Source organism: Artibeus jamaicensis, unplaced genomic scaffold (assembly GCF_021234435.1).
Source record: "Artibeus jamaicensis isolate MK-2021 breed Jamaican fruit bat unplaced genomic scaffold, CSHL_Jam_final contig_786, whole genome shotgun sequence".
Taxonomy (NCBI): domain Eukaryota; kingdom Metazoa; phylum Chordata; class Mammalia; order Chiroptera; family Phyllostomidae; genus Artibeus; species Artibeus jamaicensis.
In genome coordinates, this window is record NW_026521971.1 from 5,132,742 (window position 1) to 5,160,287 (window position 27,546).

General features: G+C 45.0%; 1 protein-coding gene across 1 annotated transcript in view; it reads right to left on the reverse strand.

The window, feature by feature from the left end:
• The window catches only part of TRPC7 (transient receptor potential cation channel subfamily C member 7), a 147,840-nt gene that overhangs the window by 81,519 nt on the left and 38,775 nt on the right, over positions 1–27,546 (reverse strand). The window contains exon 3 of the mRNA XM_053672760.1: positions 7,385–7,567. Within this exon, the coding sequence (XP_053528735.1) occupies positions 7,385–7,567 (183 nt within the window). The remainder of the gene's footprint in view (positions 1–7,384; positions 7,568–27,546) is intronic.

Here is a 27,546-nt window from a genome sequence, read left to right on the forward strand (position 1 = left end):
TCTTTGTCTCTGACCAAGGCCAGGAGGCATTCTGGGGTCAGAGCCATGTCCATCTTATCTGGGAGGCGCCTGCAGGCCAGCAGATTGCATAACTTAATCTAAAGCCACATTTTAGGATGGCAGGTTCTGGCTATGACACTATATTACGACTCAACGTCTTCTCCTGGGGAGTTTTGTGGTTAGAGAAACGGACCCATTTACAGCATGAATATAAAATGTGCACAAGATGGTGGTTTTTGGAAGAAAGAAGCCAAGGGGATATAATGCTGGGGTCAGAGGCCCTGGCCCAACTTTAGACAGTGGTGGTGTGAGTGGCCTTGGTCCCCACCTCTTCCCCTCTAAACTTGCCCCTCCCTTCCTGGCTGGCTTCTCTGAGGGGAATCTTCTGGGTGCTGGGCCCTGTGGGCACATTTTGTGCACTTCTGGGTCTCATGTCTATAAAGAAATTTTGAAGTTGACAGCTGAGAATTGAGGAACATTGACCTCGTGTGTTAGCCATTTTTTTTGGGTAGAGATTTTTCCATTTTAATTAAGAGCACAGGCTATTGCCAAAGAATTTACAGTCTCAGCTGGGCTATTGGGTCCATTCAACTCTCTCTTCTCTCATTTCCCACAGAATTTTTCTTGAACTTATCAATCCTGCCTCCTTCCTCAGAGGGTGATTCTGCTTCAGATTTGCAGAGAAGGTAAAGCTATTAATATGAATTCCCTCAAATTTTCTCCTTTTGATAGCCATTAGTGCTATTTGCCAAATAGCTCCATTTTTTTCTCCCTTCAAATGTATGGCAGGCTTATACTTCCTGGCCCTTCTTTTGGCGGGGTGAATGCTATGGCTAATTGTTGACAATAAGTTGTAAGTGGAAAAAATGTGTATCACTTCTGGGTGACATTGAATTGCTGGTAGCAGTCTCCCCAGAGCTGGACGTCCCTGTGGCAGGGCAGAAACATTTGGGGTGGTGGCTATTCTGTCAGTTTGGGTTCCTCAGTGAACCCTGTTCCTAGATGGAAACAGGATGAGCTGCACACAAACCTCCTTTTGTTAAAAGCCACTGCAGCTTTGGTTTTGCTTGTCAATACGACATAACTTGATTAATATCCTGTCCCGGTGCCCAACAGATACGCTGCAGCCATGCCTACCCCTTGCCTTCCAGCCTTTATCAGAGGAAAAGCTATCTCTCCATCTCTCCTGATCTTTACAACTACTTCTGATTAAAGTCCTCCAGTGGCTTCTGAATCTTAAAGGAAGAACAAAACAAAATCCTTTGTCATGGTCTACAGGCTTCACTGGGTCTGGTCCCTGTGTGCCTCTTCAGCCTCATCCCACACCCCACTCTTCCTCACGTCTTCTAATTCAGCCACATTGACCTCTCACTTCCTCTTACATGTGGTGTTTCCTCTTACCACGGGGCCTTTGAACATGCTTTGAACACTTTTTTTCTGGCCAGAAATGTCCTCCTCTGGTTGATTTTTTTTAGAGCTAGCATGAATTCCTCAGAGACAGCTTCATCAACCTCCCTGATTATGTCACAACCACCTTTAGAAGTTACAATGCCATGTTTTTCCGTTTTATAGTGCTTCCATTGCAGCATTATAATTTATTGGTGTGATGTTTTGATTACTGTTATGGCTGATGACATGTCATTTTCATTCACCACCACACCCCCAGTGGTTGGCACAGCACACTCTGCAGCAGTTACTCAGTGAAAGCTCGTTGAGTGCAGGAGTGAGCATATGTGGCCATGCTGTCCACTTTGGTAACCACTGGCCACATGTGACTATTAAAATTGAAATTAATTTAAAAATACTAAGAATTCAGTTCCATAATTACACTAGCCTATCTCAAGCCATATGAGGTTAGCAGATGCCGTATTAGTAGAAACTGGAAGAGTTCCATCATGACAGAAAACTCGGTGGGACCCTGCTGGCAGGATGAAGTCCAAGGATACAGCCTGCAGTGCCCCCAGGGATCTTGTTCTGTCAAGCTTTCCAGTCTGTTCACGTCCGCAGCGACACAGCTACAGGCAGGCACCGCTCTAAACATGGGTTGTTCTCCCTCACCTCTCTGTGCCTGAATTGCCATCCCACCCAGCACCTGTCATCCCTTAAGCCCCACCTCAAGGATGTCCCCTTCTGGGACACATTTCCAGAGTCCAGACTTCCTCTGGCCTCTAAGGTGCCCCCTTTCCATTCCTCCTTGCCTCGCTCAGATGGGATTGCAGCCATTTGTTCAGATGTCCCTCTCTGTTGCTGTGTGCTCCCCTCAAGGGCAAAGCCTGGATCTTGGTCTGCTCAGTCTCCCCAGTGCATAGCCCAAAGCTGGCAGTGTCATGGACATAGTGGAGGTTTGTTAAATGATGAGTGAGTAGAAGGATGAAACTCCCAGGTGTTTCCTTCCTAGTACAACAGTGTGAAGAAAGGAAACTGTGTTACTGAGTAGGGCTAGTGAGGAGATTCTCCCTGCAACCCTCTCCCCTCGTCCTGTCCCAGGTCTTTCATTTCATGTGAGACAAGCTTGCAGAGCCAGGAGCCACCAGGAGCTTGGCAGAGTTGGGACAGGGCACCTCCGAAATTCTAGAGACTGGAGAGCTTGGTGGAGTGGAGCTGCTTCTTGAGGGAAGTGGGGAGTCTCATCAGATGGAAGGAAAGGTGGCTGGCACCATGATAAGATTCCCCAAATCAAGCCACGTGCAAAGGTACTAGAACTGGGGCTGCCTGGGACTCTGAAAGTGCGAACTGCTATGAACTTGACTGTGCTTGGTTAGCGAAGTGCAGAGACGACTGTCGCTGCAATCATAGCACACCTTACCTCACCTACACTGATGGCACTTGGAGGGCAAGATTCCGTCTTACTCTGCCCAGAGTCCCCGGTGGGCTGATTGGTGTGTGTAGTGCTCAGAAAGTGGTGGCTAAAAGAACCTGTCAGGTTGAGCTAACCACCCTTACTGGTGATATTATTGCCTGATAAGAATGTGCTTTCTGCAGTGGAAATAATATAATTTTGGACAAGATATTTATGTTTTCTTCTTGTTTTTGTATCAGACCTTTGCTTAGTTATGTCTAAAGGGTTCTGAATATCTTTTAAAGGTGGAGTTAAGGCCTCTATTGTGCAAAATAGGACCTTCTGGGTCTTTGTCCTATTCTCCTTTGGCAGCTGACCTTGGAGGACCCATGCCTACAGAGTTCTCTTGGTGAACAGGAGATTCACCCAATCCTCATTAAGACAGACTTGGAGTCAGGAAGAAAGAAGAAGGAAGAAATGATGCAGGGGAGAGAACCCTGTAAGCCTGGAGGTGAAGAAGTAATAAAGAGGAGAGCACGCAAAGGATGAACGTGAAGGACCAGATGTGTGGCCTCAGTTAGACAAGATGAAGAGGGCACTAAGGATTGTGTCTGGGTCTCTGTGACTGGTCACTCAGCAATGGCCACGCACCAGACACTGGGCCTTCTTTATGGGTGCAGCCTGGGCCCAGCTGAACCTAAATAGATTCAGAGACTCTTGGGCCCTCCCAGTTGGTGAGGCTGGAAGTCCCCTCAGCATTTATTCGGAGTTGATTTGCTGGGTGAGAGGAGGACCTTTAAGAAGGATACTTGGGCATGGTTCTCTGAGGACAGAGATGGATAGAAATAGAGAAGAAGACGGCAAGAAGTCTGCTACTCAGATTGGCCCTGGAGGAGAAGACTAAGGTCTGTGTACATGCCTGTGTGTGTATGTATGTGTATGTATATACATGTGTGTGTATGTAGGCTACAGGCTAAAGCTGGAGGAATTGTTTCCTTTATCCATGAGACACAAGTGGTGTCACGTCTAGGCTCAAGTGTGACTCAGTATGGGGAGAGGAGCATCCTTGCTCCTTCATGAGGCAAATTGGGGTTCTGAAAGGGCTGGGCATTTGAAGACTGGGGCAGACTGAAATGAATAACAGAATTTACCCTAAGCCACTGCGGTGTTTATGAACATTCCTCATTTATACCCACAGGCTGGTGAGGCCTGCCACTGTTTATCCCACTCGATTATCCCACACATACTTTATCCCACTCGATTCTTACAACCATAATTAATCAAATCTTATAGATGAGTAAAGGCTAGTGACTTGCTCTAGCGATGACCCTGTTAATAAAGAGTAATCTCAAGAATACCCTCTTAGCCACTTCTCAAACATTGTCTTCCAAACACAGATGATACCCCCACCTGGGTTATTGGGGGGGCTGAGGTACCCTCTTAAAATAGAAGTCATGGACAACAACCATATCCTCTTAAGGCCTTTGGTCTTTTCGGGAGGAATTTTAGGCTATAAAAGTGATGTCCTTGCACAGGGAGACATTTCTAGTATTCTCTGGGGAGATAACCAAGGACAACCTGGGGAATGCCTCTGTGGTAGAAGAACCCCTGTGGTCCTAAGGAAGGGGTACTTCGCTGAGTGACAGTAGTGATGCTTTCCTGTGGAGCCTCATGGCACTTGACAGTTTCCAGAGCATTTCCTTTTGTATCAATTAATTTGAAAGTTCACAGAAAACTCTGTGAGGCAAAAACTTATATGCCCATCCTGCAGATGGGGAATGAGGCCCAGAGATCTTCAAAGACTTGCCCAAGACCCCTGGCTAGGAAGTGTCAGAATCAGGCCAGAAGTCTCCTGACACCCTCTTCATGATTACTTCCTGTTCCCAGGTGGTCCCTGTGCCATGGTGGGATAACTGTGTTTCACCTAACGGAGGTTGATCCTGTGACTGAGCCAGCCAGGGGATCAGATCTGAGAGTGGTGCCTGAAGAGAGGTAAACATGCAAGTGAGAGACAGGATGCAGAGCGCAGTGCCCGCCCCGGGGCCGCGCCCGTGTCATTCAGACCTGTGAACTGCACAGGTACTTAGGCCAATGTTTCCCAGACTGTTAGTGTGGGCAGCTTGCTTCACCAGATGCTCCATGAGAAACAGAGTTCTGTGGTTAAGTAATATATACCGTTCCCTTCTTTTAGAGTAGCAAAGCATATTAAAGGCTCTAGAATGTCTTTAAACAAAGAAATATATTTGACTTATTTGAATGCAAAACCTTTTCTTAAGAGTCACACTTTTATTAGCAGCCCATGAAACTGCCAAGAACAACTCGTTTGCTTTAATCACTAAATTAAGGGTTTGCTTTGATACCATGTGGGCAGAGTATTAGGAGTTTTTGATATGTATACACACATATGTATATACTTATCTATATACTTATACACACACACATACATATATTTCAGCCTGAAGTTTCACGCAGCAGCTGTAAAAGGCAGCATATTTATAAATCGGCCCTGGTGCTAGTCATTTCATAACTCAGAGACCTAGGATCAGATTGTGTCCAGGCAAGCACGATAAAGTTCATAAATTAAAACTGAAATCTCATTATAATGTTAATGTCTTTTTAATATTGGGTATTTTCACTGGTAAATCATACTAGAATAAATGTCAAGGGAAGCTGTGAGTCTGTCCTCTGTCACCTGATGACATGCACTGCTTGGGAGGAGGGACTCACCAGAGGCCTGTGAGTGAGTGGAGCTGACATTTCATGCAGGTCTTTTATTATCATCCTACTTCTGGGTTGCAGCAGACACTTGACATTCATGATGGATACTTCCGGAGACCTTTATGACTCCCCTCATTGGCAAATTCCACTAGAATAAATGATTTCCCTTGTAAAACCTTTTAATTCTGACTGGAACCATTACGATCATGGAGCGTTTCACTTTCTCTTCTCATTCATCAACGTGGCCGTTTTGTACTGGGGAGCTGACAGCGAGAGGGAGCATGCAGCTGGGAGGTGGCAGCCGGACTTCTGGACCAGCTGACCGATCTCCCTTCAGGGATGGTTTTGCTGAGATACTTGGATTCAAGTTTCAGTGAAATGGTGAATGCTTGCCTTCATTGGATTGCTCCTGAATAGCCAACACTGCGGACGTGAGTCTGCAGGTGCTGAGCGTCTCCTGCTCTGTGGGTTTTCGAAGACATTTCACCTTTCACCCTGTGCTGGGAAGCAGGGAAGTGCTCTGGCTCGGTGAAGGGAGGACATGCTTGTGGTTCTGGAAGCTCAAGCTCATTTTTACCATTGCCTATCCCCTTCCCCACCCCAGTATCTGGGTTTGTTTGAGCTTCAAGGCCATGAATATGTCAGCAGCTTCAGGAAGGGGTTGTGGTGCTTTGATGAAAAGCCTCGCTGGCTCATGGGATAGGCTAAAAAAACGAGTTTTCTGTTCTTCAGACTGTAGCCTGGCTCTTCTCTCCTGTCACTGTGTGCTTCTGAGTGCTTATCCAAGGCCACTTTTTCCATGCTTTATCAATTTTATATCTGGGACTCAGAGTCTTTAAAAAAAAAAGCTGTGTTTCTTAGAATTTTTAATTATTATTAAATGTAAAAGGGCAGAAAGATTTGATCAAACCTAGAAGCTATCTCTATATGAGCTCTACAGATGTATATGGGTTGTTGAATGGATTGTTCAACCATTCAACAACCCAAATATGGTTCACTCTACACCAATTAAGACAGTGGGACAAGAGGAGAAGTGCCCAGAGGTTGTTTTGGGGCATTGAAAATAACCCTAGTACTGGCCCTGTGGAATAGCTGAGGGGGGAACCCTGAATGGCTGATGGTCCATCTTGCTCATGCGGAAAGCACATTGATATTTAAATACATCTTTGGATCTTTGGAGCTCTGCAGTTTTCGTCTGGGTGAATGGTGTCACCTAATGTGATAGCAGATTCTAAGGACTCCAGAGTACATCTGAATTGGAACCATCACTGAGTTTTGCTTCTTAGGACCTCAGTCTGACTAGCTTCTGTGGGCCTGAGGGCTCCTGGGAGCCAGTGGCCATGAACACATCTTGAGGTTGATGAAAGCAGTGGGACCAGCTTGCGCTAGTGAGTCAACTGGAGCTTTATCCTATGGACTTTCATAAGCCTGGGGAGTGAAATTCCTCTAAGCCTCCTGGAACCACAATCCACAAAGCCTCTAGTACACTGAAACATTTTCTGCACAGTGAGTCCCCAGGCACATGGAGGAAGCGCAGTACATACTATTGAAAATCCTGAGTAATATGTTTCTCATGCAAACTTGCGAACTGACCTACTCACCGATGGGAACACTAACTGTGACATTGGCCCTGTCAGTGGTTTGGAGGCTGAAATCCCCTCTTTGGTTCTCAAGGCTCAAAGCTATTCATGGAAGGACTGTCATGATATCTCTCTCCTGGTTGGCTGGGGGTCCAGCCAGGGGGGTTAGTGAGAGGGGCTCTGAGCACTTAAGTTGGGTAATTGGTGCTGTTACTGTCACCTTGTGGGAACATCAAATATGTAGGAGTAAAAAGCTAGGCCAGCAGCCCTGCGAGGTGAGAAGCCCAGGAGAGGTGGGGAAGCTTACCTTTTTGACTTCGTATTTAATGGCGAGTTTGATCCGGCTCAGACTTGGACGGTGGTGGTCGGACCAGACTTGGAAGTTCACATCACCATTTAAAATCGCTTCTACCTCTTCTGTGTCTCGGCATAGGTCCAGCACGCCCACCACAAAATCCTTGCATTGCATAGATAACTTCCTGTAATCGTTCTAACAGAATAAAGAGAAATCAGGGGTGTGTCACACTGAGCCCCACAGATTGGCTTGCCCAGCACAGCAGTGTCAATCAGCAGCTGTGTACCAAGTATGAGCTTATGGAGAGCATTAGAATCAGGGAATGTGCTGGATCCAAAAGGCAGGGCAGTTTCTCTTGGCACAACAGCCTAGAGGGCATCTTCTCTAGGCCAGGATTTGTCAAGGTGTGCTCCCTTGGGCTACCAGCATCAGAGTCATCCTAGGTCTGCTAAAACTGCAGTCACTAGGCCCTGTTGCGGACTTATCAAGTCAGAATTCCTGGTGATAAGGCTCAGGGGTCTTTTAACCTTGTTCTGTAAGTGATTCGGATACCTGCCAAGGCCCATTCTGGGCTCTTTGAAAGCAGCAGCTTTCCGTGCCCATCTCTGAGAGAGGAGTAATAAGGAAGTGAACTTCCAAGGCCACTGGAACCGAGACTTCCCTCCTTTACCACCAGTCTATATTGGTAGCCACTGTTCACAGGAAGTTTACTGGAATGGTATGGCTAATATGCTAAATTGGAAGCACACAGGTGTGCTTTCTTTTTATATGCTGGAAAACCTGCTTGTAAATTATAAATTTAAAAACCAAATGTAATTTAAATCTATCAGGATTCTTTCTTACCACAAATCTTTTTGTAGGGCAAGTCATGGCTCCTTAAATCACTTGCCTGTTGGGTAAACATTTTTAGTCCTTGAGCTTTCTTTGTTTTGTTTTGTTTTAATAAGTTGCCTCTAGCACGCTCTCTTCTCTTTCCTAGACATACTTTTGAAATTGTCTTTGAGAGGCTGACTTCCTTTCCCAGTGATGTGCCTGCTTCTCTCTCCCCCAGGTAGACTGCTTCAATTCCAGATCATGATGCATAATATGACAGACAAAAGAATGTTTCATGTCACCCTCGTACCACTGTCCCCCCCATATAGTTTCCCTAGAGGCTTCCTTGTTGGTTTCTTAATAGAAACAAGTCTATTCAGAGTCTATTCAGAAAGGACTCAACAGACAAAAGTCACTTTCAGTGCTAATCAGTGTCAGCAGCCCTCCACTGGTAAATGATAGCTGATAAACAGGAGTGCAGTTTTGTTTTTCCAGAACCTGGATTCCTCAGTAAATAGGAGGGAGCTGGGCAAATGGCAGAAGCTTGGCCATTTTTCTGAGTTAATGATTCTTGTCTCCTTCTAGCACTACTGCATCAAAATGTCACTTTGCATTAGAGAAAGGTGTTTGTTAGCTAGGTGAAGGAAAAGGACCAAGGGAATGTTTTCAGACAAGAGTGGCGCACTCTTTCTCTCTCTCTCTCTCCATATGTGTGTGTATGTGTGTATACATATATAAATGTAAGTATATATATGTAAATATATGTATATATATATATATATATATATATATACATATATGCTGTAGGGAGAAGAAGGGGAATACTGGATAGAAAGGTGACTGTTCAGCTCAGGCAGATTGTTTGTCATGGAGAAAAATTCTGGGAAGATACTTGGAGTGTTCTGGGTTTTGGCACATAGTCCAGAGAGCTGGCTGGCGACTGAAGAGCTGTGTTCTGTGTTCTTTCATTTCTAACACCCTTCCTCCCTCCCATCCTCCCTCCTCCTTCCCTCCTTCCCTCTCTGACAGCCTCTTTGTACTAGGCAATGAAAAATTGACAAAGAACAAGGCAAATGTGGTCACTGGGTAGTATGGTACCTGGGTAGTACAGGAGGCTAGGGATTCACTCTCAGGATCGCACAAAAGTAATGCTAAGTAAAGCCTGCTCAGAGCTTGTCCCAGCTAAGATAATCTGAGAGAGCCGATGAGCCAGAGGTGGAACACTCAGGAAATGGACAAGAAGGGTCACTTCATCACATGGAGCCATTCAGCTCTGGCAGTCCTGCTGCTGCAACTCAGTTTTTCTGAATCTCCAGTCCCAACTCCATCAACTTTGTTGTCACTTTCTCAATAATAAGGGGTCTCTGAATATCACTGCCTGTTCCTGGTAAAACACAAACTTCCCTATTAACTAGGCAAGAGCTCATCTCTCGGTGGAAACTCCTACCTACAGCTGAATTCATGTTACAGAAAAGAAGTGGAAAGGGCTTGACCCAGGACTTGGTCCAAGCTCCCTATGCTAGGAGCAAGTCAGGCTGTACTTCCCCAGAGCCTCGGCACATTTCTGGGTTCAGCGCAGTTCAGAATCCAGGGCTCCATTTCATCAGGGACTCTTACTTCTCTGGGCTCTTTCACCTAGGTGGCCAGAGCGTGGGGAGACACACCAGAGTAAGTAGCTAAATTTCTGCCTACTGCATTAGACACTCAGGCTGAAAGGCGGTGAGCCTGGTGTCGCCTATGGCTAGAATTGACGGAGAGAACCTGATAGTTGCCCGGCCCAGGCTTATTGGAACATCCTGGGCGAATTATGATGGTTATGATTTCCTGGGTTATCTCTTAGCTCAGTGAGCCTTCTAAGCCATATTCTTCAACTTTAGTTAAGACATACACCCAAGGTGTTACAAGTGCCCTCTTAAAAACAATATTTCTGCAACCTGAACTCGGTCACTTCCAATGAGTGACAGATGTTATACCTGCACCATCTCACTCAGTCTTTGTAAAAACCTTACAAAAGGACTATCAGAATTTCCAGTTCACAAATGAGGAAACTGAGACTCAGGGACAAACTGACAGGCTGAATCCACTTTCCCTTATGCAGCTGTCCCTGTTATTGACGGGGAATGTGCTCCAAGCAGATGCCACCCAGTGGATGCCTGAAACTGAGGATCTTACCAAATCCTATGTATAGCATGTTTTTTCCTATATACTCTTACCTATGATAAAATTTTCAAGTTAAGCACAGTGAAAGATAAAACAAGAATAAGGAAGTAGAACAATTACAGTATACTGTAATAGACATGTGAATGTGGCATTATTAAGTACAGTAAGGGTGACATGAACACAAGCCCTGAGATATTGTGACAGTCCATCTGATAACCAAGATGACTGCTGAGTGACTGGTGGTGGGTAGTATACACAGTGTGGATACGCTGGGCAAAGGGGATGACTCACGTCCCAGACGGGACCGCATGACCTGGTGAGAGATGTCAACACACTACTCAGTGCAGCATGTAATTTAAAACTTATTGTTTACTTCTGGAGTTTTCATTTAGTATTTTTGAACTGTAGTTGATGCTGGGTAACTGAAACCATGGTAACTGAAATCCCAGATAAGAGGGCACTACTACAGCAGTCACTCACTTTTGTCTCTGGGTCGCTCTCTCACCTTTCCTGAAGGGTTTAGCTCCCGTCTGCTCACTGCCACTCTCCCAGAATTACTGCTACTCTTGTTTATGGTGCTTTCAGTATCTAGGAAGATGACCCTCCCATTGTGCTGTTTTCTCTTTTCCTTGATAAAATCTTTTCTAATGACCCATCCTCAACTCTAACTCTACCACTCACCCTCTTAGGTATTTCTGGCAGATCCAGGATCCCCACTTCAAGTCTTCCTCTCTGATCACCACCTCCTGTACGTCTAGCTCACTCCCTCCGAGACCTGAACCTGAGTAATCCTTTGATCTGCCAGACCTGCAGGCCACTGGCCATACTACCTTTACTGTGGTTTTTGTTCCTTAGGCCCCCATTTCCCTCCTCGCAGAGCTTATATTTTGTGGGGAATTGTTACAGTCATCTCTGTACATACTACAACTCTCTCGCCCTCCTCTTATTCCATCCTCCTCCTGTATAAAAGCCTGACCTCAGTCGAGTCTGACTTTCCACTGCTCTGCTTCTGCCTCTGCACGGGGAATGCGGCAGCAGAACACACCGCTGCGCTCACTGACTGCAACCTTCGTTGGGCTTCAGCTCTCCTGAGCGACGTACTCCCTTTCTCCTAAACAGCATGTCATACCTCTCCCTTTCCTCAGTCTTCTAATACCTCCTCGCTCTCCTACTTGTGGATAAAGACCTTGTTTCCTGTTTTACTTGGAAAATATAAGTCAGCAGGAGAGAAGTACTACATGCTCACACCATCACACATTCTCCTGTCATGCATCTGTGCCCCTGGACTCTCTGCCCCTTTCTCACTGTGGATGAACTGCCCCCGCTCTGTCTAAGGTCAGCTTTTCCACTCATGGGCTGGGTATCACTGTGCCTGCTGGAGGATGTGGCTTCAGCAATCTTCTTTTTTCTCTCCTGCATTGTTAGGTTATAAATCTGACAGTGCAGGAGAAAAAAAGAAAAAATGGTGAAAAAATATATATACTTTCACCAGTTGTACTTTTTACCTTGGTCCAAACCACTGTTATCTCGTACTTGGACTAACCCTGGAGACTCCTAACTGGTCTCTCTGATTCTGTCCTGATCCTCTATAGTGTGTTCTCCATACATCAGTTAAAGGGACCCTTTACAAGGTGGTTAGATCATGGCACTACTCTGCTCAAACTCTGCAGTGGCTCCTGGTGCACTCAAAGTGCAGAGTTGTACTGTCCTCTAAGGACATACATTGTCTAGCCTCTCCATTCCGTCTCCAATTTTATTTTTGATCGTTCTCTTCCTTCCTGTCTGCTCCAGCCACTCTGACCCTCCGATTTTTCAGACACACTTGGCATGGACCATGTCTGTGTACCGGTTGTTCTCTGTGCTTGGAGTGCTCTTTCCTCGGTATCTACATGAACAGCTCTCTTAGTTCCTTCAGATCTTTGCTCACATGTCACTTTGAATGTATTGAACAGTTTTTGATAATCTTCTACCATCTATTTCTTGTGCTTTGCCACCACATATTAACAGAGATTCTTTGATTTTCACCTGGTTCAGAATTTCTTCCCTTTCCCTTTGGTCCATACATTTCACACACTCATTTATTATTGAGATGAATCTCTGGTTTCAACACAGAGGATAAATCAAAGCCATTTAACATTGATACTTAACATTTAGTATTGATACTTTTGACTTTTTGGTACTGAAGCTATTGTTTTGGCAACACCAATTTTAGGAAATTATTAGTTTGCTTGACTTTGGTTGAAAACCCCAACTCTCAAACATTTTCAAAGCTGTCACACTTAAATTAGAAAAGAGAAAGAAGCTTGTTAGTGTCATTGGTCAAAAGTTTAGTTAATTCCTCAGACTGATGCTGTGAAAACACCCACACAATATAGGATAATTAACACTCATCCCTCATCCCTCATCCACTCATCCCTTAGGCATTAGATGCACAAAGAGCGTGGGCCTCAGATCCAACCCCCTTGCCTTCTTTCAGAAACCCAGTTGTGGAGGAAGAGCAAGAGCTGAAAGCTCCTGCTGACGTATGGACGGAGCCAGATTACCGTGCGTGTGTGCTGTAAACTGGGAGGTGGTCTGCGTTTGACATTTAGGCTGAGTTTGTTTCAGAAATGATTACAATAACAGCTTACAGTAAAAGTGTTCTAAGCATTTTAGTATTTCATTAAATGGTCACAATTACCCTATAAAGCTCATAGTGTTGTTATTCCTAAATAATAGGAGGATCGACCATTGGATTTAGCAACTTAGAGGCCATTGGTCACCTTGATGGGAGTGCCTTCAGGAGAGTGGGGGCAGGACTGGTGAGGATTAGAGTTTGGGGAGAGAGAGAATTGGAGCCAGTTATATAGATGGCACTTTTGAGGAGTTTTATTGCAAAGAAAAGCAGAGGAATGGAGCAGTAGCTGATTAGAGGAGTAGAGTCAGGAAAAGCCTTCTTTCCTCTCTTTGATCCTTCTTCCTTCCCTCCCTCCCTCCCTCCCTCCCTTCTTTCTTCTGATGGCAGGAACCATAATATTTTATATGTTGATGGGAATTTTTTAGTAGATAGTTATGCTGATCCTTGTATATGATGTCAGTAGATTATTATATTAATTCAGTAGTTCAGTAGCATTTGACAGATGATTGGATTAGTTTATATATATAGGAATGAACTCAGGTAGAATAACATATGGGTTTACCCATAATAGCAGGAAGGTCCGCTCTGTAGCTAAGGATGCTAGCATTGGTGGCAGGACTCTACAGACATTTCCTTTCTGTCACTTCAGTTTTTTTTTTAGTGAAATAGGAAGAAAAATTATCAGCTAAGAGTCAGAATTGGGGAGGAGGTGATAGGAATTTGAGGAAAGGAGGTCTGAAATTGTTTTTAGGAGAATTTTAAGAGTGAATAGATTGGGAAGACAGGATATGATTGCTGAGAACAATAGGGCCCATTTAAGGTTCATGGTCAGAAATTTAAAATGGGACTAGGTGATGTGGTTGACGTTTTCTAACCATATTCACCTTCCTGGGTGCCAGCATGGAGGAGGTAGAGAATAAGAGAATAAGATTTTACCAAGATTGTATTTTTGCCAGAGAATACAACAAATCGAGTGAGCAGCAGCAGAACTGAGATGTATGTGATGGAGATTTTAATGCTAGCCCATGGGATTGAAGCTGGTATGGAGGGAGACAGGACTTCCAGGGGAGAAGAAGAGGTGGAAAGATGGGTAGAAAAACAAGAGCCAACTATATGTTGTCTATGAGAAACCCACTTTAAATGCAAAGTTGGAAATTTCTTCCCAAACTAAACATAATCTCACTATATGAACCAGCAGTCATGATCCTTGGTGTTAACCCAAAAGGAGTAAAAAACTGTGTCCACACAAAAACCTGCATGTGGATGTTCGTAGCAGGTGTATTCGTAATTGCCAGAACTTCCAGGTAAGCAACGTGTCCTTTGGTAGATGATACATAAACTGTGGTCCATCCAGATAGTGGAATAGTATTCAGTGCTAAAAAGATATGAGCTACCAAGCCATGAAAAGACATGGGGGAAACTTACATGCATATTACTAAGTGAAAGAAGCCAACCAGAAAGGCTACATGCTGTATGATTCTAAATATATGGCCTTCTGGAGAAGGCAAACTATGTGGAGACAGTAAAAAGATCAGAGGTTGCCAGGGGTTAAGTGGGGAGGGAGGCAGGAACAGGTGGGGCACTGGGGATTTTTAGGGCAGTGGGACTACTCTGTGTGATACTATAATGGTAGACACGTGTCGTTTATACGTGTGTCCAAACCCAGATACACTGCTAAGAGTGAACTTGAATATAAGCAATGGACTTTGGGTGATGATGGTGGGTCAGTGTCGGTTCGTCAGTTGTAACAAAGGTGCCACTCTGTGGGGTGGGGGCTGTTGGTCATGGGGGAAGCCATGCATGTGTGTGGGTAGGGGGTATAAGGTAACTCTGTACCTTCTGCTAAATATTGGTGTGAACCTAAAACTATCTACAGATAAAGTTTATTCTTAAAAGAAGATGGTTAAATATTGACTTGGAGGGTAGACCCTGGGGAGAGGCAAAAGGCTGAGAGTTCAGATATTAGAGGGAGGTGGAAAATTCCAGCAAGTCGTCAGGGAGTAGTATGAGGTATGGGGTCATGGAGAGTTCGCCTCGAGCATGACAGTTAAGGTCCAGCAGGCTTGCAGTGACTGAAGTAAGACCAGTGGAGAAGGCTTCATTAAAGTGGAGCCAGGGTGTTCAGAGGATGACCTGTGTGTATGTCAGAGTGCCAAGGGTTCAAACAGCAGGGACCAAACCCATGGAGACATGACAGTGACCACTGTTGCAGACTGCAATGATGAGGGTTAACTGGTACCATAGCCTGATGAAATAGGGTTCGAGCTGAGTGCTCTTGTGAGGTGAGAAAGAGAAAGGCCCAAGAGAGAAGGTAAAGAGCCGCAGGAGAGGTACAGCCCCCACTCCCAGGCACAGTGCTGGGAGGACTCTGGGAGCAAACCTGCCCCCTTGAGAGGGCAACGGGGGAAGGGTGGCCTTCAGGGAGCCAGTCTTCACGAAGAGCGAGAAGGGGATACATGTCTAAGAGCATGTCCCACTCTGTGGGATTTTGCTGAGAGGGAGGTCTGACCTATAGATGGAGTGGTGTCGTGTCAGGGCATCTGGAAATGAAGGAAGGAGGCGTGAGGATGGAGCAGGGATACGAGGAGTCTTGTGGAGAATCAATTGCTGAGGGGGACTTGGGAGACAGGTGGCGATGACATATGGAGGGATTAAAGCACTGGAGTTACATTGTGAGGAGTTGGTGAGGCAAAGCAGGTGAAGTGTGCATAGCACAGTGCTGGGCACATAGGTCACGCTCAGCACCTTTTGGTAAGAAAGAAATTTAAAGCCACACCCTGCTTTCCAGCACTTTCTTCTGCATGTCCCCCACTCAGTTGATGGATGACGAAACAATGATAAAATTTAACACACGTGGCTGAGTCCTTATTAACTATAACTAGAATCACTGAAATAATTAGTGGGTGTCAGCTGCTGGGTAGGCACCTGAGCCTCGTGCTCATTACTGCAGATGAAAATGGAAAAGCTTCAATCCATGTTTTAGCTTTCATGCCTACACTTCATTGTTTCATTGACCTTGACTGTATCAGTAAGCTCATACCCCAAAGTGTCATAAAGGGCATTTAATATTCTTCAGCATTCAATCTCCACTTAGGAATGCAGAGCTGAGGAAGGGGATTTGGGTTCAGTGCGTGTGTCAGATAGCCAGCATTTCCTACCTTGGCTTTCCTGTGGGATTTAGACAGCTCAGCTCCTGGGAACCCAGGGTTCTGCCCCAAAGGTGGGGTGGGATAGGGCTGGCTCCCTGCTCTAGTGACCTCTCAAAGGCCCAACTCTCTAACTCTGCCACGTCACCCACCGCCTCATTGAGTTTGTTATTTGCTTTCTGCAGGAGACCTTTCTTTATTCTTCCCAAACTTCCTGCATTTCCCAGTGGGGTTTCTGTCCTAAGTGTTTCAGGATTTGGGAAGGATGATTGTATGCGAGCCATTAGTGATCTTAGAAGTGTTCCATGCAGGCCTGATGGGCTTTACATGGGAAGGATGACTGGGCTGTTTGTGCTTGGGCTCTAGAATAGGAGTGTCTGGGTTTGAATCTCAGCTCTGCTTCGCACTGGCTGCTTAATCTCTCTATGTGTTCTCATCTATATAATGAGGATGATAGCACTACTTTATAGGATTGTCGCAAGGAGTAAACTAAATGAGTAAACCCATTTCAGTCACTTGACACAGTGTGACAAGTATTAGCCAATGTTATGAAACCTGTGGCTTATAGGTTAGCAGAGGGCATACACAGGCAAGATTTCTCTCTTTTGGGTTGTGGGTCTTCGAGTGCCCTTTTAGCAAAGCTGACTCAGCCTTCATTGGATTCAATTCCACAGCTTCACCCTGAGATGGTCCTCAAAGGTGCAGGCTGCACGGCAGGGCAGAAACTGGAGCATGGGGCTGGTGCAGAGTCCTTGCTCATTCACAGTGCAGGCGCAGGCCCCCATTGGGAGGCGAGCCTGCATCTACAGGTGGCTGTGCTGCCTTTCCGGGCCAGGTAGTGTCAGTGGTGCTTTGGTGATACTTTGGTTTCCACCCTGCTTTTTGGTTCACCTCACTGGCAGCTACTAACATCATAAGGGGCTCCTTAATCCATCACCATGACAGTATGAAGTCCAAAAGTAATGGATTACTCTGCTTGTTGATTTTGTAACAAGTCCTCTCTGATGGATTTGGAGGCTTGGCTAAGGAAGATAGAGGCTGTCTTTTAAGGACACAGAAGAGCAACTCAACTATTTTACTCACTAGCTTAGCAAGTATATTTGTGCACCCAATGTGTGCCAGGCCTCCAGGCCCTGTGTGGGAATGCAAACCTAAATAAAACAGTCTGTGTCCTTGAGGAACTCAGGGTCCTTCTAGACAGAATGACCAGTAATTAGGTGAGGCCAATAAGTTGACATAGTGCCTTGGAGCATGCCACGCCGCTACAAGTATGGGAGACTTGCAAGAGGAGGCAGAGTATAAATTGAGACCTGAGGATGAGTAAAGCTGGCAGGAGCGAGATAGGTGTGGAGAGGAGAGGTAGCAGGGAATGGACATTCCAGGAGGAGGAACTGGCAAATGTAAGGGCCCAGTGGGGAGAGAACAGTCACCGGTGTGTGGACCTATGTGGTTACCGACTACCTTAATGACAGCATGGTTATGTGCATAGGTTATGCACATTATCCAGTGTTTTACATAATTTCTCACTGTTAAATAAACATGAGTGTTTTCCTGTATCCAGAGAGGAATTCATGTACACTCTCTGCACATGCTTTTCCAGATTAGGGATGCTGCTTGGTTTTCTCTTGCTGAGCTCCCAGAAGAGCCTTTCCCAGCTTTTTGCTTTTTTTGCTGGAACCGGAGGGAGCCGAGACTGGAAAGCAGGTCTGTCCGTGTGAGCCTTGCCCCTCTCTGGGAGGCTTCAGGGCTCTCTCTCCTTTCTCTGAGTACGCTCTGTTCTCCTGCTGTCCTCCCTTTCCACCTGCTCTGTTTATCCATCTCTGCCTCTGCCTCTGCCTCTCTGTCATCACCTTCTCTCTCTCACACACCTCTTTGTCAGCCATAGCAGTGAGGGTCAGTGAAGGACAAGGCAGGCCTAGCACTGCCCTCCCAGAGCTGAGACCAGAGGAAAGGGTGGATGGTGAAGGACCCACAGCTCCATGGTGGGGTGAGGGCTTCAGGCCCTGACTCTTGCAAGCTGTGTGAGGAAGCCCCGTGGTTCGCTTACATGGAAGCAGGCCTACTTTCCTTTGCCTTCCTGCCCTGCCCCCACATGAGGTTAGCCTAAGCATGGTTGGTTGGTTTCTGTACCCATTAGCACGTGAGACAACCTGCACTTGGAAAAACTATAGAACACTGAAAAAGAAATTAGGGAAATACAAATAAGTGGAAGCATATACTGTGTTCATGGATTGGAAGAATTATCATCATTAAAATGTCCATACTAACCAATATAGATTCAACGCAATCCCTATTAAAATACCAGTGGCATATTATACAAATCTAGAACAAATTATTTCAAAAATTATATGGAACCAAAGAAGACCCGGATAGCCTCAGCAATCTTGATAAAGAAGAACAAACTGGGAGGGATCACAATACCTGATATCAAACTATATTACAAGGGCACTGTAAATCCAAACAGTCTGGTACTGGCATAAGAACAGACACATAGATTAATGGACAGAATAGAGAGCCCAGAAGAATAAACCCATGTCTCTATGGTCAATTAATATTTGACAAAGAGGGGGCATGAGCATACAATGGAGTAAAAATAGCCTCTTCAATAAATGGTATTGGGAGAACTGGACTGGTACATGCAAAAGAATAAAACTTATACCATACACCAGAATAAACTCAAAATGGATAGAAGACCTAAATATAAGTCATGACACCATAAAAATCTTAGAGGAGAACATAGGCAATAAAATTTCAGATATTCCATGTAGCAATATTTTTGCTGAAATATCTCCTATGGCAAGGGAAATAAAGGAAAAAAAAAACAAATGGAACTACATCAAATTAAAAAGCTTCTGAAGCTAAAGAAAACATCCTTAAAATGAAAAGGGAACAACCTTATGGGAGAACATATTTGCCAGTGGTGTATTGGACAAGGGTTTGATCTCCAAATATGTAAAGAACTTATCCGACACACCACCAGGAAAACAAACAGTCCAGTTAAAAAAATGGGCAAAGGACCTGAGTAGACACTTCTCCAAGGAGGACATACAGATGATCCATAGACATATGAAAAGATGCTCAACATTACTAGACATCAGAGAGATGCAAGTTAAAACCACAATGAGATACCACCTCACACCGGACAGAATGGCCATCATTAACAAATCAATAAACAACATATGCTTTCAAGGATGTGGAGAAAAGGGAGCCCTAGTGCACTGTGGGTGCACAGTTCCATAGACTGGTGTAGCCACTGTGGAAAACAGTATGAAATTTTCTCAAAAAACTAAAAATGGAACTGCCTTTTACCTACCACTTCCACTGCTGGGAATATACCCAAAGAATCCCGAATCACTAATTCAAAAGAACTTACGCACCCCTGTGTTCATAAGCATTATTTACAATAGCCAAGTGCTGGAAGCAGCCTAAGTGCCCATTAGTAAATGAGTGGATCAGAAAACTGGTACACAATGGAATAGTACTCAGCAGAAAGCAGGAGCTCCTATGCTTTGTGACAGCACGAATGGAACTGGAGAATATTATATTATACTAAGTGAAATAAGCCAGGTGGTGAAAGACAAATACCATATGATCTCACCTGTAACAAGAACCTAATGAACTAAACAGACGAGCAGAATAGAACCAGAGGCATGGAAACACGGGATAGAGTAACAGTGACCAGAGGGGAGGGAGGGGGGATAATGGTGGGAAGAAGGGGAAGGGACAAGTCAGAGAACATGTATGAGTGACCCATGGACATGGACAACAGTGGGAGATGGACTGTGGCAGTGTGGGGTGGGCAAAGTGGAGGAGGGCAAAGGGGGAAAATGGGGACAGCTGTAATAGAGTAACAATGAAAACTTTCAACAAATAGACTACCAGTATTACAACTAGTTATCTTTTATTGAGTGTGGACTGTGTGCCAGGCCCCTGTCTGGACCCTTTACATATTTAGCTCGCTGCGCTCATGACAGAACTAGGAAGCAGACATCACCACCATTCCTTTTGTACAGACAGGGGAACTGAGGCCCGGAGACTTCAGGGGCAGCTGGGATTTGAACTTGGGTATGGCTGACTCCAAGTTTTATAATCCTAACACTGGGAAGTACTCATCCGATGAAAATACCAACTTTCCTGGCAAGTGCTCTAAAACCCTGAGTGCCACCCTGAAGGGACAGGTTCAGAGTCCTTCCTGGTGAAGAGGAGGAGGAAGAGGGAGAGGAGGCCGGTTGGTAAGAGGCAGTGGTGCTGACACTGAGTGAGGCAGTAAGTGAGTCGTGCGTCCACACCTAGGGCAAGGCCAGGGAGGCGAGGCTGGCTGAGCTCGAACAGCTGAGTTTGACCCACTCTAAGTTACGAGCTGGTGTGTTGGCAGTCACAGTCAGAATGGACGCCATCCCTAGTAGGATGGGCCATTCCTATTCCTCCCAAGGCCCTCAGCCTCTTTCCAAAGTGCCAGTCTGTCTACTCCCCCACATCCTTTTTGGTCTTATGGCTCTCACCTGGGCAGGGGTGAGCCTTCTCTATTGCAGAACAGCTTCCCCTGCCTCATCCAGGATCGCTTTCTTCATGGTAAGAAGTTACTGCAGTGGGAGGGGATCCCCCAGGGTTTGCAGTTTCCTTTCTAAGGTGGCTGGGGGACCTTGCAGCTCACTTGCAGCTCATTTCGCAGACACACAGAAACTAACTGGCGGAATGAGGTGGCATTGCTTGTACCAGTGGAATTCCAAGGGGCACAGCATGGTGACTGCTGTTCACGGTACACTGGCTTTTAGCAAGCACCTTGAGGTCTGTTTGTGCTGTTGGAGATGAAGCACACAAGACAGCTGCAGAGGAGGGCTGAACTGACCCCACCCTGTTCCTGGATCCTTCTGAAGCTCTCCTCCACAAGCATACCTAAGCCACTTTGGTCCATGGATTGGCTCATGGAAGGACTCGTGTGTTCATAACCATTACTTCATTAATTAATAGAAATAGAGATCTACCGTTGCAGAGCATTGTGCTAGGGCCCTGGAGAAACGGTGAAGAGCAAGGCAGGCATGGTTACTGCTCTCTTGGAGCTGACCGACCAGTGGGAGTGAGAGACAGTGAAGGTCCGATGGCAGAGTGTGATGAGGGTCTCTTCTTGTTGTGCTCATTAGACCTGAGTTTCCTTACATCCAGTCTCATAGTAACTCCTGGGAAAGCATTTTCTTTCAGATGAACCCAGTTGGTATGAGCCCCTATTAGCTTGAAAGCTTGAGTGCTTTCCAGTAGTCCATCCTTAAATAGATGTTCCACTCAGTTTCACATGAGCTGATTGAACCTTCTCTGTTCTAGAAGCTGTGCCCAGCCCAGGAGGAGTGAGAGGTGGTCACTACCCACCCATGGAAGGGGGGAGACAAAAACGTATAACCCAGTCATGTGAATGTTATGTGGTAGAGCTAGTCATTCATTCAGCGAATAGTCATTGTATGCTGCTGTGCCAGGCACTGTTCTAAATCTTTGTAGTATAGGCATAAGCAAAAAGGCATCTTGCCGTTGTGGAGCTTACATGTTACTCTGAGTGTGGGGCTGCAGATTGTTTTATATACTTAGATGGTTAGGGAGGAACTTCCCGAGGACGTGATTTTGGACAGGGAGTTGAAGCTGGTGAAGGAGGGCGCCATGAGGCCTTTTAAAGGGGGAGAATGGCATGGTCTGCTTTGCACCTTGGCGGACAGGGGTCTCGCGGCCTGAGTGTTGTAGGATCAGGGTGTGGGCCGTTGTTGTCATCTGATCAGGTGCAGTGGTGCTGAGGGTGCAGGGATGGATATGGGCTGGGGAAACATTTTCATTTTAGTGCCAACAGGAAGGAAGGGACAGAGAAATGGAGAGCTCAGTGTGTGGCATGCTTGGGATGTCAAACACCAGGAGGAAATTCCCTGACATGTTAACATCGGATAAGTTGCAGATGCTTTTTCTTATACATAAATTCATTTTTGACATTATCAATGTAATCATAAAACAGTTTGAGTGTTACGACGTTTAAGCCCGCCTGTTTTCCTTCAGACCAAGTTTGTGGAACTGTGCCTGCCTCACTCTTCGTTGTTTCCCCTTGAGGCTGAGTTTTGGAGAGGCCCCTCGTGCTGCCGTGGCCAGGCCTGCTTGGTATCTGATAGTTTGTTGTTTTTCTAAATACCAAATTAAAAGAAGATTCAGAAGGGTTCAGAGCAAATGTGACCTATGCATCTAATTTCCACTAACTGTATATTGTGAAAACATTTCAGAGAAACAGTAATTTAGAGTTGGCATCACTGGATGACATACTTTTCCAGAGGGTTCTGTCATGACTCACTTCATTATGATTCAGAATAGTAAGTGTTGTGAGACTAGTTCTGAAGAGTAATTATAGCGCAACAAATGTATAGAAGTAATTTTTTCAAATTTGCTTGTGATTGCTGAAAACGCTAATGATAGAGGCTAATAAGTAGATGGCAGAGTAGCAATTAGAAAAATGTAGAGCCCTGCTAATTATAAAACAAAAACCAAAGTTAGGCAAATCAGTGCAGTAGTCCCCCTTTACATGGCGGATAATTTCCAAGACCCCCAATGGATGCCTGAAACCCCGGGTCAGACTGAACGCTGTATATACTGTGTTTTTCCTACATATCCATGCCCGTGACAAAGTTTAATTTGTAGCAAGAGATTAACAAAAAAACCTAATAATAAAGTATAACAATTATAACAATATACTGTGATAAAAGTTAGGTAAATATGGTCTCTCTCTCTCTTTCTCAAAACACCTTGTATTTACTCACCTCTTCACTTCCAGGAGGAGCTTCACAGCTCCTCTTTGGCCTCCCGGAATGCCACAGCACTAGTGTGCTTGGGGCCATTGTTAAGTGAAAGAAGGGTCACGTGAGCACGTGCCTGTGATACTGCCACTGCCGATCTGAGAACCCAAGCAGCTGCTCAGTGACCGGTGCGCAGTGGGATGACTCACATCCCGGACAAGGCAGAGAGGGCGGTTCAAAATTACATCATGGTAATCAGCAGTGCTCAATTTAAAACTTACGAAATATTTCTGGAAGTTTCCATGGAATATATTTAGACCATGGTTGACTGTGGGTAACTGCAGAAGGTGAACCTGCGGATAAGGGGGGACACCTGTACTTGTGATTTCTTGGATCGAAGGAGCACACTCCCTTTCACTGCAGTGCCCCGTCCATGTGTTCCCAAGCCTGGACCGATGCTCTTCTGCTCTTCCTCCAAGAAACCCTACCCCTCCTCCAGATCAGCTTGAAGGTAACTCCAGGAGGACTTTCCTTGTATCCCGGGGGTGGGGTGGGGTGAATCCTCTGTTTCAGGCTTTTCATTCTTACACGGCCTTTCATTCTTAGGGACCAATAAGCCTGTCAAAGTGCTCTCTGGTTTTCAACATTTTCATACCTAACTAATCAACTTCATTCATTTGTATATTCCAGCCCCAGACATGCCACATTACAGAACTTAATAAATTTACTCTGATACATATACTCTGATTTAAGAGTTTTATTGGCAGGGAGCTGAGGAGCAAGTAAGTGCTGGTGTGCGGCTGCCAGGGAATTGAGTTAGGAATAGCAGCGGGGTGTACTTGGCTCTAAGAGATGCCCGTCTGGAGCCAGTGCTGCCGGTTGAGGCTCATTGCATTGTGCATAGACAACTGCAGTAACTTTCTAAAAGTCCCAGAAGATGTGAGTAAAAGATGAGTGAGTGATTGCATTTAAATAAGTTTAATCAGGAAAATCAGATTCCAGGTTTTTTTTCCCTTGAACTGATTAATCCAGTGCATCACTGAATAACATTTGGAAGTAGGACATATACCTATTTTTTAAATATGAGAAAAGAAGACTGAGGCTTTGACACGATTTCATTTATCTCCACAGCCTTCCAGTGTTACCTATGTGCTGGTGATTCCCAGGTTTTTCCTCCAGCCCCATCCTGTATCCTGAGGCACTGGTTTAGATATTCCACTGCCAAGTGGTCATGTACACTAGTAAGTCCCGCACGCAGAAGGAAGATTGCCTTTTGCTGATAGGTCATTTCCCTGCTCTGTTTCCTCATCTGTGAAATGGGAATTACAATCATTTCATAAATGTCAGCTTAGATGTTAAATGTTTATCAGAATACTTAATAGAAATAAGGAGCAGAAAGGGTAGAGAAGTAGGGACTCAGTAAGGGGTTGCTAGTCCAGGCACCTGGCTTTGCAAGTGAGGATGAGCTGCAGGGCAGGGAATGACTGAGCCAAGGTTTCGTGGTGGTTTGTGGGAGAGCCTGGCCTCCTCACTCAGTGCCTGCCTTCAGCTGGGGGAGCCTCATCTGTCAAGGCCCCATCCTGGCATTGCCCAACAGGCTCTTTATGATGCCGTGTGACCTGTGACAGGTGCTGTTCTGTAGAGAGGGCGACCATAGGGCTCCAAGCTGTTTGGTTTCCTCAAGTAATCTCTCCAGTCTGATTACCAGTAGAGCACTCATCAGCTGTTTCCTTTAGGTGAAGAAAAGACCCAACCCTCTTTCAAGTCTGGTGTCTAGATTTGTAATTTGAGAAGAGATATCATTTAGGCAAAAAAGCTCTGGCTCCTAATTTTTTCAGCTGAATTAAAACATTTTTTCCTCTTCCTGCACATTTTCTGGAACTCATCTCCATGTTTTTGTTAAAATATCAGTTTTAAGCACATAAAACATCAAATTTCTATTGTGCTATGGGAAGGTATTGGGTGAATTCTTTGGAGTACAAAACTTAAGCAAAATTAATAATCACCAGGAGATTGTTATCAGAAAGATTCTTGGGCCACTGTTTTCAAAGAATATGTAGGAGAAGCTGGAGAGAACTATTAGCTAAACAGGCAACACCCTGGTCTTCGTCACCCAGTAAGTCAGCAACTGCAGGCTATGTTCCCAAGGATGAAGAGACAAGAGCTCTGCCCATTCCCCACCCTGCCCCCAGATCCAAGCAACTATATTGTTAGTAAATGTGAAGTGTGTTGTATTTCCAGGATGTCTGTGTGAGTGTGTGTGTGTGTGAGAGAGAGAGAGAGACAGACAGAAGAGGTCCTTAGTATTTCAGTGTGGCCCTTCTTAATTTTCAAAGCATTTAACCATCAGTAATTAGCAAGCCTGCTCGGGAGCCCAAAATAACAAGTCATTATTATTAATTTCATACTGTAGGTATGAGAGGCAGAGAGATCATAATAATATGAAAGATAATCATGCTACCAAGCATTTGAAAAGCCCTTTCCTGTTTGAGAAGTGATAGTATTTAGAAAGATTTAGCACTGATTATTCTTATGTCGCTGTAATTTTAGGACTAGGTATACAATTTTAGTTTTTTTTTAAGTTTTCCTGAGGCTTCCATCATACCGCTCCTCCTGTGACCAGAGGCTGTGTTCCCCAACTCCTCCAGACCTCCTGGGGCTGACAGAAGAGTGCAGGCTGTGCTCTACCACCCGATCTATTTTATTGAGAGTCGATAAGTTCACGGCCTCATGTTATTCAGGTGCTGTACACTCAGGCAGTACAGGTGCCAGGATTTTCAGAGTGTTCATTGCAGCTTCTTATCCCTATACGGTGTTTGAGTGCTGATTACATATTTTAGAAATGGAAAAGAAAGAGAGAGGCACTTCAGCCATAACAAGTGAGATTTCTGAATGATGGAGATTTTTTTTCACTTGGCAATCAAGTGCAGTTCTCTCAGTTTTCTTGATTGGTGTTAAATCAATTGGTAGAGTTGATTGGTGCCTTGGATCCAAATGCAGTGGCATTTGCCGGCTCCTTATAATTCATGGGCTCAAAGGGTAGCAGAATATGCCACCCCCAAATATGCTAGTTTGGTGTAAGGATTATTTTGAGATGAAGGCAGTTAAGAAAAAGTAGGTACAAGAAAAGCTGTCTGTCCTCTCCTTATTTGGCTAAAAGCAGGACATAAATTTGTAAGGGTGTTCCCCTCCTTCACTACCAGGGACAGAAGTGAACCACCAGAGACAGCTCTGGACCCCTGGCAGCCCAGAGACAGTGCCAGAGGAATCTGTGTAACAGACCTGGCTAAATCTGGTTCTCACCTACCGCTAGTTCCTCCATGTGTTTACTGCCCCACAATTTGATATCTTTAGAAGCTCAAAGTCCTTTCCGTTTGTCTTGTCACTTCTCTAAAACTTGATTGTCCTTTTAAGATGCTGTATGAGCCCAAGTCCTCACCGCTCCTTTGAGTTACTCATTTCTGCATTCTCCCATCCGTTATGCTATGCACATGTTAGTAAATTTCTGTTTTTTTTTCTTTTTGTTACTCTGTCTTTTGTCTGTCTAGTTTATAGGGCTGTAGTCAGGGAACCTAGGAGGAGAGAGGGAAAAGATTTTTCCCCTCCCCTATAGCCTAGTAGAGGAAAAAAAGAACCATGAATTTTTGCCATTATAACAGCCTAAAAATCGAACACTAAAATAATCCAAATCTATCAACTCAGAAGGGTGGAGAGAAAATCATTTTTCTTTCTCCACACGGGCCCGTGCGTATTTCCCTGGCTCAGGCATCCTTCTTCACATGGCCCTTTCTCAGTCCCTGGGGCCCCTCTATACTGGGCCATGGGAATTGTTTGGGACTCAGTGAATTGTCAGAGATTTAGTTTTATTGATTTATTTATATGTGTAGGGACTCAACTTGTCATAATGGCATAAAGATTATTTTAAACTAAAAACATCTGAACAAACAGCAGATAAACTTCTTTTACTTCTTTTTAAACTTTTTACCAGAACCTCTTAAAAATACAGCCACCATCAGTGTGCTGGGGGTGGGGGTGGGTATTGCATTCAGATAGACAGGAGACCACTCCCACCCAGATGAGAGCAAACGTCACAAATGCCCATGCCTTCCATTGGTTTCCCTAAAACCCTGTGTGCTTCCTCTTTTTCCTTAGCAGCTCTTTCCTTTCCTCTCTTGGTATATAAACCCCTGTCTTTACTGTTCAGGTAGTTACTTCTTTTAGGTATTTCTATATGCATATGAATAAACTCTGTCTTTTCTCTCTCTTTGCTTAATCAAAATCCCACAACCACTGCAACCTAAGATGGTAGAGGAACTGTTTTCACCTCCCAACACGTGACATTGAAAATTCCAGGGAGTGTTGACATCACAGGGAGGAAATGCCAGAGGTACAATATTTCATGAGAAAACCAGGATTCCAAATTGTTCATACAGCGTTGTCACCATTGCACAGAACAAACAAATCTATGCACAGGAAAAAAAAATAGTACATCTCCGTACCTGGCACTAGGTCACGCAGCAAAGTCTGAGGAGTGGAACTGCGGGGATGGGCAGAGGAATAGCAGCACGTAGGACACCAGGGTGGAATCGAAGTCCAGGAGCCGAAACGTGTGTTTGGGAATCGGTATTCAATGGAAATGGCATCACAGATAAGCAAGGGGAAGTCAGGTGCTCTAATAACTGC